The sequence below is a fragment of the Ciconia boyciana genome, chromosome 24, assembly GCF_034638445.1.
Source record: "Ciconia boyciana chromosome 24, ASM3463844v1, whole genome shotgun sequence".
Classification (NCBI taxonomy): domain Eukaryota; kingdom Metazoa; phylum Chordata; class Aves; order Ciconiiformes; family Ciconiidae; genus Ciconia; species Ciconia boyciana.
Genome location: NC_132957.1, coordinates 3,872,034 through 3,889,183, shown reverse-complemented (window position 1 = coordinate 3,889,183; position 17,150 = coordinate 3,872,034). Strand labels below are relative to the sequence as shown.

At 35.8% G+C, this 17,150-nt stretch overlaps 1 protein-coding gene across 8 annotated transcripts in view; it reads left to right on the top strand.

Annotated features, from left to right (window-relative positions):
- Positions 1-17,150, top strand: part of EPS15L1 (epidermal growth factor receptor pathway substrate 15 like 1) — a 46,967-nt gene that overhangs the window by 6,335 nt on the left and 23,482 nt on the right. For 2 of the 8 annotated variants that reach the window (XM_072845129.1, XM_072845133.1), the window contains exons 5-22: positions 534-629; positions 1,265-1,327; positions 2,265-2,390; positions 3,964-4,023; positions 4,360-4,596; positions 5,491-5,648; positions 6,112-6,268; positions 7,023-7,085; positions 8,674-8,759; positions 9,165-9,237; positions 9,782-9,943; positions 10,803-11,000; positions 11,281-11,445; positions 13,624-13,750; positions 13,873-13,923; positions 14,306-14,442; positions 15,522-15,582; positions 15,966-16,048. In XM_072845129.1, coding sequence (XP_072701230.1) covers positions 534-629; positions 1,265-1,327; positions 2,265-2,390; positions 3,964-4,023; positions 4,360-4,596; positions 5,491-5,648; positions 6,112-6,268; positions 7,023-7,085; positions 8,674-8,759; positions 9,165-9,237; positions 9,782-9,943; positions 10,803-11,000; positions 11,281-11,445; positions 13,624-13,750; positions 13,873-13,923; positions 14,306-14,442; positions 15,522-15,582; positions 15,966-16,048 — 2,103 coding nt within the window. Of the gene's footprint in view, positions 1-533; positions 630-1,264; positions 1,328-2,245; positions 2,391-3,963; positions 4,024-4,359; positions 4,597-5,490; positions 5,649-6,111; positions 6,269-7,022; positions 7,086-8,673; positions 8,760-9,164; positions 9,238-9,781; positions 9,944-10,802; positions 11,001-11,280; positions 11,446-13,623; positions 13,751-13,872; positions 13,924-14,305; positions 14,443-14,762; positions 14,991-15,521; positions 15,583-15,965; positions 16,049-17,150 lie in introns of those variants that run through there. The other 6 variants (XM_072845135.1, XM_072845131.1, XM_072845130.1 and 3 more) reach the window with 6 other exon arrangements.

Sequence of the window (17,150 nt, the reverse complement as noted above, 5' to 3'; positions counted from 1 at the left end):
TATTACTTAGTGAGGCTGCTGGAGAAGCTTGGATCTCATTTGCTGTCCCTCTTTTGTTTTGTAAATAATCAGCGTGCGTGATATATAGATATGTAGTCACTGAGTCTTTAACAAATACAAACTATGATTTGAAGATTTATTTTAGAAGTCTTTCTTGCATGAAAAAATATAACTAGCATTAGTAAAAATGGCTTGGAATATCAAATATCAAGTTACTTGTAGATACGGAGAAATTTTTTAAAACATTATTAATTTTTAAGAAAAATTGCTGACATTTACTTGATTATAGGAGGGTCCTTAAAAACTAGCTTTAAAGTTTTCTGCTCTTTGTTCCATGTTATTGTAAAGTTTTTCCTGAATCATCTTTAAAAGCAATGGGGTAGTTGTCACTATGCAGTTACTGACGGGGCTATACATCTGTTGTTTCCATACTATACTGCACATTACAGTGTTAGTAAAAATCATAAGTGAGTTATTGGAGACAGTGGTTTAGATTGGTTGCTTTTTTTAACAGAAAACACTATTTTTCATAGGGTTTCTATGTTGCGTTGCGCCTTGTAGCGTGTGCACAGAATGGCCATGATGTTAACTTGAGCAGTCTGAACTTGACTGTGCCGCCTCCTAAATTTGTAAGTAATATATACCTAAATGTATGTATGTATTATATAAGAACTAAGGCTTCAGTTGGAATGCTGGAATAATCTTCTGTTTCCTAAATATCATGGTTCTGAGACTTCAGGCTGCTCTCAAGCTGTTCCCTAAGACAACTGCAGTCATGGCTGCCGTAGCCCTGTCTTCCTGTGTAATATGTACCGGCCCTTTCCTGGTCTGCAAAACTGATGCAAGTTTAACTACGGTCAGCTTGTTCAGGAAGCTGATGTGGCTAAACTCTAAATTTATGAAAAAAAGAAAAGAAAAACAAAAGATTATTTTTGGGCTAGGTCAGCAGGAGTGTGTAGTAAAGGGCATGACTGCAGCTTTGCCTGCAGTAGCTGCTGTGGAACCTCCTTTAGCTTGTCTTGGTTCTGTGTTTGGGCACCTCATGCACCTAATGTCCCTGTCGAAGTACTGTAATAGTATAAATCAGTATGACTTACTTTTTTATTTGGGTACATGTGCAGCCTTTTTTCTTTTTTTCAGTGTAGTTAAGCTTCATGTCTATAACCATCTCTTAAAGGAATTAGTAAGGATTAGAGATGGAAATGTGTGTGTTTTTATATATATATATATATACACATAAAAATAAAAAATTCTTTAATTTTAGCATGACACTAGCAGTCCTTTGCTGATAACACCACCTTCAACAGAGGCTCACTGGGCTGTTAGGGTAAGTGTAAAAGACAACACATTCCATCCATTCTTTAAAAGTAAATATTTTCCTTGTCTGTAATCTTCCCAGTGAGAGAATTTTGTATCAAATATATTTCCCATTTCAGAAGTCCTCTGTTTCTGATGACAGACTTGTGCACAATAGAGAATATTGAGCTGTACTTTTATATTTGAAATAAGTCTTAAACAAGTCTTTGACAACCCCTGGTGTGATGTTTTTAAGACACAATGAATTTTAATCTTCTGCCTGGATTTCTTCCAGAATCCTAATAGTAGGCACTTTCATGTTTGTATAAAGGAACCCCACTGAGAACAGCAAAGCATTTCACCAAATCCATCCTGAAGTATTAATTTAAAGCTTGAGTTCATATGTTCTAATTAGTATTCAGTGATACACACAATATATATCATTGGAAAAAAGTAACTTTTGATACACACATGGGAATATTTGTATTTTGTTAATTTTCAAATGCAAGCATTTTCCAAAAGGTAGAAATTTAATAAAATAACTTCTAATGCTGATTTTTTAAAAAAAATATTTTTATTTTTGGTACTTGCATGTTGTACTTTAAAGTGGGAAGCAAATTATTTGGGAAGAATAGGTTTTAGTTCTACAGAGTTTGTCAAAGTTTGTTTAAAATCTGGTCAGCAGCGTTTTAATCAGAATGCGTTGTCCTTTTAGAACACTACAGAAACACATCTTGTATGCTGCATGTTAAAATCTCTTAGCTATCATAATCTTCGCTTTGAACTTAAGCTTCTCGATCTAGCTCCATGGGGTTTACACTTAAATACAGCTTGGTGGCACTTGCAAGAAAGCTTGGAAATTTAGAATGAATACATTACTGACCAGTCTTAATTTCTTGCAAGATCTCATTTTCAACACTCACACAGGCACACTTTTTTACTTATTCAGGCTATTTCTTACCAACTAGGTGGAAGAAAAAGCAAAGTTTGATGGTATTTTTGAAAGCCTTTTGCCAGTAAATGGTTTACTTTCAGGAGACAAAGTAAAACCAGTACTGATGAATTCAAAGCTACCTCTTGATATCCTAGGAAGGGTAAGTATGCTGTTTAGATTTAGCTATTCTCTATTTAGCTTCTCGTAGTTGCAATGTTAAATATTTAGATGTAACTTATCAACATAGATCAGGTTTTGGCTGAGATTTTACATCAAGTGCATGCTATATAGCAAGAACATTACATAGGTTCTGAAGTCTTCCACTTAGAAATAAGAATAATAGTAGTTATTTGGGCCCTAGAGTAGATTGGCTTCATTATCTCTGTGTTCATTTTAAGAGCTGGAAATGTTGATTTCGGTTGTTTAGAAACAAGAAAAAGCTCTCCTAAACCCTAATAGTTTTTGTAACATTATATTCCACTGTTTTGTCATTTTTCCAAATATAAGTTATTAGACATGCCATTAAATCTGTCCACTGTTTGTACAAGAGAACACTTTAAAACATCCTAGTTTATTGTAGCTGTCAAATTGTCAAGTATTTTTTTCATGTATATTTATAAATACTTCTGAGATCTGAGTTTAGTGCATCCATTGCGTATTTGCACGAGAAGCAAACCTTAAAGTATTTTTCTACTTCCATTTAAAAGATGTATTCTTTAATGTTTTGCATATTGATATGACTGAGAATGAATACATTCTATGTAAGAACTGTATCTGCGTTATATACCTTCATCTCTTCAGGAAGGACTGCCTCTTTCTCTATATTATCCACAAAAATCTAAGTATGACTTGTTTTAATTCTGTTCTCGGATATTGTGAAGTACTCAGTCTTGAAAGGCTTTGTATTTTATCTTGTCACTGTCACGGCAGAAATGCAGGAAGCTTTTTCCTGTTCCAGAAAAGTATGCAGGCAAGATAGGGGAACTGAGGAAATGGGCAAAGGAGATAAATCAACTAGCTTAAATTTGTACAGGGGTCCAGTGATAAAGCTGGGAGTAGAGTTCAGATGATTCAGCCTCAGTCTTGGCGTTCTGTCCACACTAGTGTGCTGTCTCCAAGTTATATTGATGATTAAACAGTGTTAGCCGATGGCTGAGTATTAGAGTACACAAAGTTTTGTATCCGTCTAAATCTCCTGCAAGTTTCGTTGACTGCGCTTGACCTAATAATGAACTAAAGTTGATAGATGCTTAAATTCTGTCCTATAGAGAATTCTGCGTGGTGGACATATTTTTTTGACTAAAAATGAAAACTGGAAATTTAGGAATGGAATGCAAATTAGAAATGTATTGACTTTTCGAAAACATTTTAACTTTCTTCTCAGACAGATTTGGACAATCTGCTAGCCCACACCCTCTGGACAATTCTGAAAGCCACCTCTGGGTGTTTTTAGTCAGCTTGATGACTCCTTAATTGCAACGTAGAAAGATGAAAAACTTGCCTGTGTTGCATCCAGAATTTTGTAGAGCCCGTGTTGATTCATGTTGCCAGAAAATTCTAATCCAGTCTGTTTCTTCAGAAACTGTTTAGCTAGGTCTAATATAACTAATGTGATCTTCACAAAAATCTATTAGGAGTCTTTAGGGAGCATGCTTAATATGATGATGACTGACATCAAAAGCACAAAATATAACTTGTTCTCTAAATAATTGTGTTTATCATAATTGCTGTAGGTCTGGGATCTCAGTGATATTGATAAAGATGGTCACCTGGACAAGGACGAATTTGCTGTGGTAGGTTGCTTTAAATTCTTCAGTCACAGTGTGTCTGCTAGAGCAAATAGCTCAGCTTTTTCTCAAGAGCTTTGCAGCTTTCTCTGCTACAGTCAGCTGTTCGAATCTAAATTGTTCACGTGGAGCTATTAAATGATCTTTCTCAAATCCATCCACTGGCTCTTGCCTGTGTCATCATGATTAAACTTTTTGGAATTACATTCAAAATGATCTGCTCTGGTTTACATCTCTCATCTTACTGTCTTTGTTTTACTAATATGTAAATGACTGATACCAGAAAATCTTGTTGCTTTTTCTTCTAATTGTTAACGTTATCTGACCTTTTTGCCTTTGCAGGCAATGCACTTGGTTTATAGAGCTCTTGAGAAGGAGCCAGTTCCTTCACTACTACCCCCTTCTCTCATACCACCTTCTAAAAGAAAGAAGACGCCTGTCTTTCCTGGGGCAGTTCCTGTTCTCCCTGCAAGTCCTCCACCAAAAGATAGCCTCCGCTCTACCCCGTCTCATGGGAGTGTCAACAGTCTGAACAGCACAGGCAGTTTGTCTCCCAAGCACAACATCAAACAAGCACAGGTACAAATCTTCCCCCCAGGCCCTTTTTCTTTTTGTTTCTTTTTTTCTTTTTGTTTCTTTTTTTCTTTTTGTTTCTTTTTTTCTTTTTGTTTCTTTTTTTCTTTTTGTTTCTTTTTTTCTTTTTGTTTCTTTTTTTCTTTTTGTTTCTTTTTTTCTTTTTTTCTTTTTGTTTCTTTTTTTCTTTTTTTCTTTTTGTTTCTTTTTTTCTTTTTGTTTCTTTTTTTCTTTTTGTTTCTTTTTCCGTTTCTTTTTCCGTTTCTTTTTCCCTTTTGTTTCTTTTTCCCTTTTGTTTCTTTTTTTCTTCCTTCCCCCCCACCTTTTCACCCTTTTTTCCTGTAAACTGCAGGAAAAGATAAAACTGCTTTTTGATTTCTGCCTTATGTGAGCACTTTTCTGAAAATGTGTTTGTTGGTGGGTGATTTGGATGGAGGGAATGAAATGAGAATGGTAAGACTTGGAAGAATGCAAGAAGAGCAGGTGAATTTCAGTCAGAGTGACCACGAGGTAGCAAATCTTATGGGGAATTTTCACTTTCCATAGAAAGTGAAACCATAGAAAGGTTTTATTCATGTATCTGTTTTAGTACCAAAGAAATCATTAATCTACCCTCTAAAGCTCCTGTGTTATTAGCCTGAGGACTTAGTATGCCTAGTTGGGTCCATATTTCCACAGAACAAATGTTTTTCAACTGATGAATAGCTGTTTATCAGTATTTATAATTCAGATAAAAAGTTTTAAGCTAAAACATTCATGGGAAGAGGGGAACTGCCTATTTACCAGAGAGATTTGATTGTGCAAGGTGTTCAGCTCATCTGACTGAATAATGTTGTACATACTCAGCGTGTTGATAAAGACTGTCTATCTTCTTTTGAAATATAAAACTTTGCTTTACAGCCATGTGTGAATTGGGTAGTACCAACGTCTGAAAAAGTGCGATATGATGAAATTTTCTTAAAAACAGACACAGACATGGATGGTTTTGTGAGTGGCCAAGAAGTAAAGGACATTTTTATGCATTCAGGTCTGTCTCAGAATCTCCTAGCGCATATATGGTAAGAATTCCCTAGTAGCTGTATTTTTGTAACTTGCTGATCTGGGAAGTCAGATTATCCAGCCAGAATTGTGATCCTAACACTAAAAAAAAAAGGCAACAAAAAAGCCCAACCTCTTTTACTTGTCCTATTGCCATACTACAATATGTGGGCTATATGGAAAAACAAGGGAGAAATAAGTACTTGCTTTGCTGTTCTGGGAGGGGTGTATAGCTCAGTCTGTGAATTGTGATTGTTCTTTGAAGTTCTAGTGCTCTGAATATTTTCTCAGAGTAACGCTGTTCTATTCAGTTAAATATGTCTAATAAAATACTGCTCTGTTTATGGAACTCATTCACTAGAGTAAGCAAGCTCCGATGAGGCTGAATCAAAAGAAAATTACATGTATATATATATATTTCAGGCGTCTTGGTAGGGGAAAAATAAGCTTTTCTTGTTTATAAGTATGATCTATTTTTACCAGGGCTTTGGCAGACACAAGACAGATGGGAAAGCTAAGCAAAGATCAGTTTGCACTAGCAATGTATCTCATTCAACAGAAGGTCAGTAAAGGGATTGATCCTCCACAAGTGTTGTCCCCAGATATGATCCCTCCCACAGAGAGGAACACTCCCATACAGGTAGGTCATTGATTATTTGTAGCTAACACTGAACTTACATGCTTTGAAAGTAATGGGCTTTGTGTATTAATTTTGTAACTTTTTTTTTTTTTTGGTAATATGGTAAAGAATTGTTTGGGTTTTTTTTTCTTATCTCCTCTTACAAAATTCTTTAACATCTGAAAATATACATAGATTTTTAACAACACGAGACAGTAAGTAAAGAAGAATGCAGTAGAATATTCCATAAGTAAAGGAATAATAATGCTGAGAAAAGCCTAGCATGAAAAATACTCCTTTGTCATAGAGAAGGGGTTTTTTTAATTTCAGGGAACTGTTAAAAGCAACTGTTAAAAGTTGGTTTAGTAGCCTGTCCCTGACTGTGATCGGTACCAAATTCCTGCCATGAAAATGTAAAATTTTTTTGATGGCTAAATGAAAAGTGATGACTTCTGAGTTTCTGGGAATTGGTGGCTGATTCATCCTTTGTAGCATGACAGTCCGCAGTCCTATATCCATCACTGTTAATACCGTTTTACTGGAGCATCTAATCTTTTACTGAACCCTGCTTCGTTCCTTTCCTTAATATTAGTGTATTTCTGAAATTAATAAATACTTCTTTCATATCAACACATTCATCTTTTCTGTAAATTATGTGTTTTCCTTTACTTTTTTTAGTTTCCCTAACCAGAAGGCTTTTGAGCCTCTAAATATATTTTAGTTGTTGCTGTTGCTCTGGTCCTTTTAAGGTTTTTCCTATATCCTTTTTCTATAGACTCTGTCAGGGTACTTGACCCCTGTAGGAACTGAGATCTCAGCACTAACAGAAATGCGTCGTGTGAGTAATTGTAACGTCCAAAAGAATGCAAATTTGTTTATGTACGCTACTTGTAACTTTTAAAAAGTTTTTATTTCTACACCTTCTCCTGTCTCTTTGCTCTTGTGTTCTGTGACACTTGCTCTTGGCATGGTGATAATGTCACGGTAGGGTGACGTTACCAGTATTGGCTGTTGACCTGGTGATACTGCTTTCTTCAGCAATTTGAGATGCATTGGTCTGTCAAGAAGTTCTTTGACAGGCAACTCAGGGTTGACACGTTAAAGTTACTCGTGTACTAGTTCTCTGAAGCTGTGGGCAATAAATATACCTTGGTGCGAGAGCTTTAAGCTTCCCATTATTTTCAGTTCATTGGAACTTTTTTTCACCTACTGTGGTTTTAGCTGAATATAACATGAAATAAACTGTGTGTTACCGTGAACATAACAGATTAGTTTTCAGTTAATGTGGAACAATGAATTGTGTTATCCTAAACAATGCAGCAGCTCATTTTAACTTATTTCATAATCAAATTGGGTAATATCTTCTTATGATCCTGTACAGCATACAGTACAGGTCTCTCAGCAAATCTGTATCCAGTCTGAAAATATAAAAGTGATATCAGAAGCTTTTGGTTTGCTAACTTGAAGAATTAGTCTGGATTGTTGTTGTTATTTATGATTACTTAAATGGCATATTAACAAAAGAAATGCTCATCCAAAAATGAGGACTTAAAATTAACTTATTTAAGCTGGATATTCACCTATTGTTTCTGCAAAAAATGTCACATTTTACTATGCTATCTGTTTGTGGTTTGTTGGTTGAGTTGTTGGCGTTTTTTTATGTTGAATAAAGCCAAACTTTCTGTGGTTATCACAGCAATCTCAAAGTGAGCAAAGTAAGCAAACTGTACTTTCTTCTTTTTAAAATGCTATTTTAAAATGGTAGGTCTCCTGATTTGTCATACTAGCAGTGAGTTCAGTGTTGCAGTTTTTGCTCAGTTGCAGTGATTTTTTTCAAAGAACTAGCAATCCTTTTTATAATAATGACAAAGTTTGCACCAAATGCTGAGATCCTTTCTTAAGAACTTCTAATGACGATTTTCTTGCCTCAAAGGCAAGGGATACCCTCTGCATCTTCCCTGATCTACACCTGAATGGCTGTAGAAATGACCTGCACTGCAGGAAATTGGGTATAATTGCAGAAATTGACATTAAATTGTGGCAGGGCTCAAGAAGCCTGAAATTACAATCTGATTTCATTAAGTTCCCTGGAAGCTTTGCTATTGACTATAGTGGAGCTGGGGTTTTAGTTTTTGACTTTTAATTCTACCATTGCCTGCAGTTTATTTGTTGTCATTGTGCATGTCCTTTAACTGCTGTGTATTTCGACTATCCCATCTGTTAAATGGGCATAGAGAAAATTCTCCTGTCTCGCAGATGGAATTGTGTGGCATGCTCAGTGATTGTGGCATAGTAATTTGATGTCTCCCATAGAATTTTGCAAATGCATATAATGAGGATTGTCCCCCGCCTTTGTCCTCAGCCTTTGTAAAGGAAGATCTTCTGTCAGGACTTGGCATTTTAATAGACTATTTCATTCTTAACAGGATAGTTCAAGTTCTGTTGGATCAGGAGAATTTACAGGCGTGAAGGAACTGGATGATATTAGTCAAGAAATTGCACAACTGCAGAGGTAATAGTTGTGGACTATTAACAAAATCTTGGAGTAGGAGAACCAATGAAGTATATAGTACTGATGCGTCCGTTACTTTTGTTTCCTTTTAGTCAGTTTATCATTACCTGTCACTGAAGTTGGTGGCCAATCTCCCACTGATACCCAACAGTTAGGCGATTCTGTAAAGCCAGCCTGGATTCTCCCAGGTGACTTCAGAAGATAGATTATGGAACAGATAGTATTTTTCAAAGAATAATTGATATGTATACACCTTTACTTCTTTAAAGAATATATCAGAATATGGGCTGGCATTTTTGGCTGTGTGGTGTTTCCAGAATAATATTTAATTGATTTTTGTGTGCGTGCATGTGTGTGGTGTATTATTTAACTAATCATGAATACATGTGCTTGTTTATCTTTCAGAGAAAAATATTCGCTAGAGCAGGACATTAGGGAAAAGGAAGAATCAATCAGACAGAAAACCAATGAAGTTCAGGTAAAAACTCTGTTTATCATTATTAGTTTTCATTTTAATCTAAAATAATATACGGGGAATTAAGCATTCTTTCTTCTATCTTTCCTTATGTTGCTTCTGGGCAAGTCTTTCCTCTTTTAATGGGATTTTCCTCTAACTTACAAAAGGTCTTTATTTTCCTGTTCTCCATCAGAAATGTTTTCTTCTGATGCTGGTTAATATAAATAGAAGATGATACGTGAACAGTTTGAAATGTCTTTTTTATTAGTGCTTGACTAACACTGTAACTTAGGAAGTCATTGTTCAAGACCATTGTTTTTGATAATTAGGGTAGCTCAATTACATGTGCTCTGTGTCACAGTCTCTTTCCGTCTTGGGGGCACTCATTTGTTTCCTGATGTCTCATACAAGTTCCTGCAGAAACAAAACGTACGTGTGCAGGGAATAGCCTATATGACATGAAAAAATGAAAATCTTCTGGAGTTGCTAGCCTGCTTGTCTGTGGTTGATCATTCCTATAAGACAACAGCTAAATGTAAGTTACAAACTGTGGAATTTTCCTCAGGAACTGCAAAATGATTTAGACAGGGAGACAAGTAACTTGCAAGAGCTAGAGGCTCAGAAACAAGATGCCCAAGACCGCCTGGATGAAATGGACCAGCAGAAAGCCAAACTGAAAGATATGCTGAATGATGTAAGGCAGAAATGCCAGGAAGAAACACAGGTGGTGAGTGTATGTTAATTCTGGACATGCTCAAGAGTATTGTGTCTTTTGTTGAAGGAAATTCTGTTTATTTAATGAATAAGCTTGCTTTGTTCATTCATTTCTACCGTAAATAGCAATTTCCACACAAATATAGAGGTCCAAGAAAGGATTTTGCTAACCTAAATGCCTTTCATAATGGTCATAAATGGGGGGTTGAACCAGATGATCTCCAGGGGTTCTTTTCTGCATAAATTGTTATTGTTCTGTGAATATATGAAACATTTATTCAACCTAATAGGGTTGTTGAGAAGCGTTATTCCTGAGCCATTAGACAGTCCGTGGGCAGTGGTGCATATTTTGATCACTGTGAACCTTGTCAGTATTCCAAGTTAAAAGTGGGCTTTCAGGGGGATACAATTGCCAATGTAGCTATTATCTTAATGTAGAAACTTAGTGCATAACGTCATTTAAGAAAGTGTACAAGGAGAGTCATATGCAACTGTGTGATTTTAACTCTTATCAGAGTTAAAAATCAACTTTATAATACCTGATAAATGTTTGAATGGAAAAGGAGCCAAGTTCTGAAAACTACAAGGTAACCATCTAAGAAACACCTTTTAATTACCTTTATAATTCATGTGGTATTTCTGTCATTTAAAATATTAATACATCTTGGTTTTATTGAATGTCCTGTGTGCTTTTATCAAGGATTTTGTGTAACATAATAAGAAGCATGCAGTTCTTCGTATTACGTTCTTATTATCTTCCTTGGCAGTTGATAGGTTGCTTTACAACTTTCTATTATTTATTATAAATTCATAATGTATTAAGTCACATTTATTTCAAATTTCACTCTGATTTTTATAACATTTTGTTTCAGATTTCATCACTAAAAATGCAGATTCAATCTCAGGAATCAGATTTAAAATTACAGGAAGATGACCTTAATAGAGCAAAAGCAGAGCTGAATCGCCTCCAGCAAGAAGAAACTCAGCTAGAGCAGAGTATCCAGGCTGGAAAAGTGCAGCTTGAAACAATAATCAAATCTTTAAAATCAACACAGGAAGAAATAAACCAGGTATTCACTGTAGTTTATACAACTTCTTTTTTGCTTCTTGGAAGGCTAAGAGTTGAACATCACCTAGCAAGGTTATTTTTCCGACGAGTAAAAAAATACTGGTTCATGAAATAAGCATTTTTCACTGGTGCTTAGTAGGTTAATTCCCAGTTTGAGTCAGGAAAAGTTCAGCTCTGGTTGGGGGGGGAAATGCAACTGTCTGGCAACCATGTTTAACAAGAATGCGAGAATGACTGTGTTATTGAATGTGTAACATACTGAAGCATTTTCCGCTGCTTAGGCAAGAAGTAAACTTTCTCAACTTCAAGAGAGTCATCAAGAAGTCAATAAGAGTATAGAAGAATATAATGAAACTCTCAATGGGATTCACGGTGGTAGTCTGACGAATTTAGCAGACATAAGTGAAGGCCTTGGGCAGACGGAAAGAAGCAATTATGGAGCTATGGTAAAAAAAAAATTACTGTTGTTTAGTGTATTTTACAATAATTAGGTTTGTTACTTGCACTTAATCTGAAAGAGTTAAGATGTTTGTTTAGTTGGCTTTTGGTACATTAGCAAATGCTGTGTTCTCTGAAAGGTGGCAATCTCCAGTGCGAGGCAGAGCAAAGATTTTAATGCTGTTGGAAAACCTGATTTTTAAGCTTTGAGTTAGATCTTGTACTAAGATTTTGTGCCTGTCTAACTGTAACAGTATGGAGCAAACTGTAATTATGGAAACAAAAAGAAAAGGTCGTGTTAACCCTTGATTTGTAACCCGTCACATCTTTAGTCTCAGGAAGTAGGTGGGACTTTATTTCCAATTCAAGTGTTTTGGTTTTTTCTTGCAAGTTCTCCAGTTTACCAAGTTGACACCTTCTCTTGCTGTAAACTTCCCTTTAATCATGTATTTCTTTCTTATTTCCAAAAGAAGCTGTACAAATTTCTCCTTTGCAGTGAGCTATGTTTATTACATATTTCAGTAAAAAACATGTTCCCTTCCCAAAATACATAGATAGTTCTCTTCTGCTTAAACAATTCCAGCATCATTCATCTCATTTATTATGTTTTCTTTCAATCAGTATTTTTCCCAGTTCATAAGATCCTTCAGGTTCTTAAAGGTTTTTCCAGGCAATTTCTTTTGGGTATCTATTGTTGATTTGGATATTTAAGAATACTCTAAATCACAAGATTTTTCATTTTTTAAGCTTATTTCTTCGCTTTAAATATAAAAATTGCATACTTGCTTGATTCTACTTGCGCATCTACTTGGTGCTTCCTCATTAGGGAAACATATTTTCCAGAATCGTTGTAAGCACAGTATTCACTATGGGCTTAGTATGAAGTTAAATCTATATCGTGTACAGTGTATTAATAAATATTCAGCAGGCATGCTGCCTTTATGTCCTGCTTTACACTCTCTGTAAAAACAAAATGCTCAAAAGAAGAAAAGCATAGATTAAAAACAACTATACATTGAGAGACATGGTCTTAAAACACTTTAGTGCTTGGTTTCTGTACTTGCATGGCTTGCGTAAACATTATGTTTAATTTCCAGTGGAAACTTCCAGATGTTTCTCTTACTTGAAAAACCTAAGAATCACTTACTGGAAGAAAACTCCGGTATATGTTCATAGTAAATCTTTTAAACCATTGTGCCCCTTTCCTGTTTCTTAATTCTTCCTTCCTCTTGCCTCCTCTCCCCACCTCCCTCCCTGCTGTTCTGAGAAGTATTAATTAGACTTCTTCATTTGCACCTTGTAAAGGGATGAAAGAAATCCCGTACCTTTCTAGTGTTGGAGGCAGTGTAAGTGGGTAGTTGTTATTAGATATTTCTTACGTTAGCGTTGAAGGGCTTTGATTGTCAATGGAGCTCTGTTGTACAGGTGCTGTATGCACATATGGCTACCGTGGCAAGGACTGGTTTCATCAAAGAGACCCAAAACAGACAAAAGACAGGGGTATGAGATGCGGACAAATGCGATGAAGAGGTTTCATAACTTTAGTTTGCTACTTGTTCATGCAGGACTTTTTTGTAAGGTGACAAAGCTATACGTTGGCCTCTGCTGACAAACCTCTCTATCGTCAAAATGTTGGGGTGACGCTCTTCCTGCCGTGTAGTGCTTTGTAGTGTGAAATCAGTACTTGGAGCTTTAAGCTCAAGAATGAGTTAACAAGAAGCAATCTTGAGTGTGACTACTCAGTAGTAATTTCTTGTATTTGTAGTCCACAAATGATTTGTGTATCTGTTCCTTTTAAATAACTGTCTTGCCTGAAGCTGAGGTGTAAAATAACTGGGAGATGAGAATTTCTTGCCAGTGTGATGGCTGGGGCTTCGGTTTGTTTTTGTTATTTACGTATTTGAGAATTTAGTATATTAATGAGAAACATGAATATATTATGAGAAACAGTTTAACCTTTGATTGTTATATGTATTGTTATCTTTTGATGTTCTGTGTAGCCTCGGGCTACATATTTCTTTCTACTGTTTAATTACTTCTGCTTAGAAGCCACTTATTCAGAAAGTTCTTTAGGAAGTAATTTTTAAGATCATTAAACAGGCAATACCATAGAATTTCTGCTGAATGGGTTACTGAGCATTTTAATCATGGTAAGTTGCTGTAATGTTTCTCCTCTTAATTTTTAGGATGATCCATTTAAGAATAAAGCCTTGATGTTTACCAATAATACACAAGAATTGCATACAGACCCATTCCAGTCAGAAGATCCTTTCAAATCTGATCCATTTAAGGGAGCAGACCCTTTCAAAGGCAGTAAGTGACCAATGGCTTACCTGAGACCTTGAAAACCAATTGTTGAGTAAATGATATTTTCACAAACTTTTATCATCTTGCTAAATAGTTGGTAAAACAAATGATTTTTCTATTCTGCATAGGTGACCCATTCCAGCATGATCCTTTTGCAGAACAACCACCTGCTCCAGCAGGTAATAGCCCTTTTGATGACAGGACAGATGTGATATAAATAATTTGTAGCTAAACACAAAGATTTCCAAGGTTTCCCTGGCTTCAGATTTTTGGTTTGCATGTGGGAACGTAGAAACTTGACAGGGTGTGCATTCAGGATCAATATATGAATAACATGCTTGTAACTCTTTATTAAGTCCATAACCTTAATATAAACATGTACTTGTTCAAACATAGTAAATACCCTGTTTAGAGAGGTATCTGGAATTTTATCAGGTTTACCAAATCATTGCGTATTTTTATAAGAAAAATTACATCAGTGAGTATGAGGTCAAATATAGAGTGGTTCATTATGGACACTCTAGGTGCTACATTCTATTTACCTTTTAATACTCCTTCTAGATCCATTTGGAGGGGATCCATTTAAAGAAAGTGACCCATTTCGTAGTTCTGCCCCTGAGGATTTCTTCAAGAAACAGGTGAAGAGTGACCCATTTACCTCAGATCCATTCACAAAACCCCCAGCTTTACCCTCAAAGGTCAGTAATTCTTAAATCTACGCATAATAGATTTCTTTACTATTGACAAGCTTATTGTCTGAAAGCTAAAAGGAATGAAATATCACCAAATACTTTTCTCCTAACTGTTGAAATATGATTAATTTTATTCTTAGAATTAAGTATGGATTGTTAAGGCAATCAGCAGTTTGTTCTTTCCAGTTCCATGATAATGATGTATGTTCACCATGAAGATGCAGTTAGGTGGATTTTTTTTTTTTTCTCTGTTGGGAATTTCAACCCACCAGCACCCACTCATTCACACCATTACCTCCATTCCATCGATGTTTCTATTTGTGCAGTCACATAGTGAATCGGATCGAGGAACTGATCTGGCTAAAGGATTACTGAGCCACCAACAGACAATAGAGCCAACACAGTGGAAGGACTGCACAGAACACGTTTGTCAAATGTATAGTCACAGTTCTTAAGCTGTCCTTACATGTATGTGTGTGGTTGGTTTGGGGGGGGGAGGATATGGATTTTTTGTTTTGTTTTTTAATTAATCCTTTCTCTCACCTTTCTGGCATTCATTGACTATTGCCACCCAAGTGTTAGAACAGTATTCCAGTATCGGTCACTGGGAGGTTAGTTTCGTGCAACGTAGGTTTGTACTTCGATAACAACAGACTTTTCAAACTGAAGAGCAACTGCAGACACCATCTATTTAAAAAGAAGCGATATACAGACTCTGAATTAATAATAATGTAAATGCCTGACCTGAATATTCAGTCTCTGTTGCTTAAAGACTGAGCACTTCTGGGTGTAATTTCTTATTTTGCCCTGGTAACTAATGTTGCTTGTATTTCAGTGTGATACACTTTTCACTTGAATGTGTTTCGCTTGAGGTACTTGGTGTTTTGCTCAATGCTATCAATAGCCAAATGCACTAATAATGCAAATTTCATATAATCAGTCGATTTTATCCTACTATGTGTCCACTGAACAGAGTGGTCTGAAATTGGAAATAATTTGTCTTGAGGCTAGAGACTTTGATACACATAAAAAGACAAGTGCGCAGTACAGCAGAACAATAATTATGTATATCTGTTCTTATTTAGCCTGACCCTTTTGAAAGCAGTGATCCTTTTACGTCTTCCAGTATCTCTTCAAAAGGTCCAGGTAAGAAGAAAAAATTTTCTCATGAAGATGAATATGGAGGTATCTCTTTATGAAAGAAGAATCAAATGTAAAAGTTGAGAATAAAGTGTCTTGTGAACTGTTGGCAAATATCATTGTGGTCCTGTTATGGATTATGAAGATTAAGTCTTTGCATACACTATATACTTCACTTTTTTTCTTTTCTTTTTTTTTTTTTTTCCCCCCTCCAAACAACTGGTAGAAAACCTATTGTTTTATGGAATTCTCTTTTAACATCTCATGCCAGGTCAATATGCAAGTGTTTTTTAATCACCTGCCTAGTTTTGTACTTCATTGGCACCAAGCATTCTTCACAATTCTTAAGTATTATTTTAAATAACTTTTTTTCCCCGCATCTGTTTCAGATCCATTTGGAACGCTGGATCCGTTTGGAAGTGGGGCTTTCAGTAGCGGTGAGGGATTTGCAGACTTCAGTCAGATGTCAAAGGTAAAGGTTACAAGGAAAGCAACTGTCCTTTTAAAAATTTATGTACAGATACTTTTTTTTAAGGGTGTGAGATGATTGTAACTTTTCAGCTGACGACCCACTTTTGTTAATTTTTTTCCGATTAACGTCACCAGTTACTTAGCAAAGCATTTTCCATCCATCTCAGATATAGCAAAGTCTTACCAAGACCGGTAGATTCAGCAGGGATAGATCAACTTTTCACAAACATTTTCAAATACCAGAGGAGCAAAAGAAATAACTTCTAGTTCTTACTTGTAAGAAAAGATAGTTGTTCCAGATATTAATATATTTCAGCATCCAACCTTCCTCCAAGTCCTGAAGTCTGCTTCTTGGATACTTCATCTCCCATAGTATCCTGATGTGTTCTTAAACTTCTCCATGAATACAGGGAACCAGAGGAATGTGGAAAACATGGTGTACTGACATTTCATAGCTCCTAACAGAATTGCTGTTTCCTTGGTTTCTTGGTATAAACTGAGTATATAGGGTATTTCAAATAGAACTAGGTCCTTACCTCCTCATCTGGGTCAGTCACAGCCTGCTGTTAGTTTTCTGAGATGGAGTTTGGAATTTACGGTTAACGCCAGTTGCCCAACTTTTTACACTTAGTTCCACAATAAGACTTGAACATTGCAGAGTAAATGTTTACTAGAAAACAGATAATCATATCACTTTGACTAATTAAACGTCTTGTATTTTTTTTTCTAACTTTTCTTAGTGGTTTTTGTGGGGGGTTTAGCTCTCCACTAGGTGGCAACAGTCTTTACAAATATTGATGGGTTTGGCTTGAGTTAGAAGTTTTAGCGAAGGATCTGACTGCGAGCTTTAGCTTTGCTTACAGAATTCCTCATTCTTCATTTCAGGATGGTAAATTTCCCTGCATGGCATAATTTTTTTGTGCCTTTTTTAATCAATAGGAGAGACCTTCACAAGAGCCAGCTGAATAGAGGAAACATTAAAAAATATGGTTTTGGAATTTTTGCTGAGCTTTTACAAAAAAGGCAAATAGCTGTGTGGAACTTAAGAAAAGCTTGGAAAAAGCTATCCATTCTGAAATCTACCATGTTTTTCCAGTTTCTAT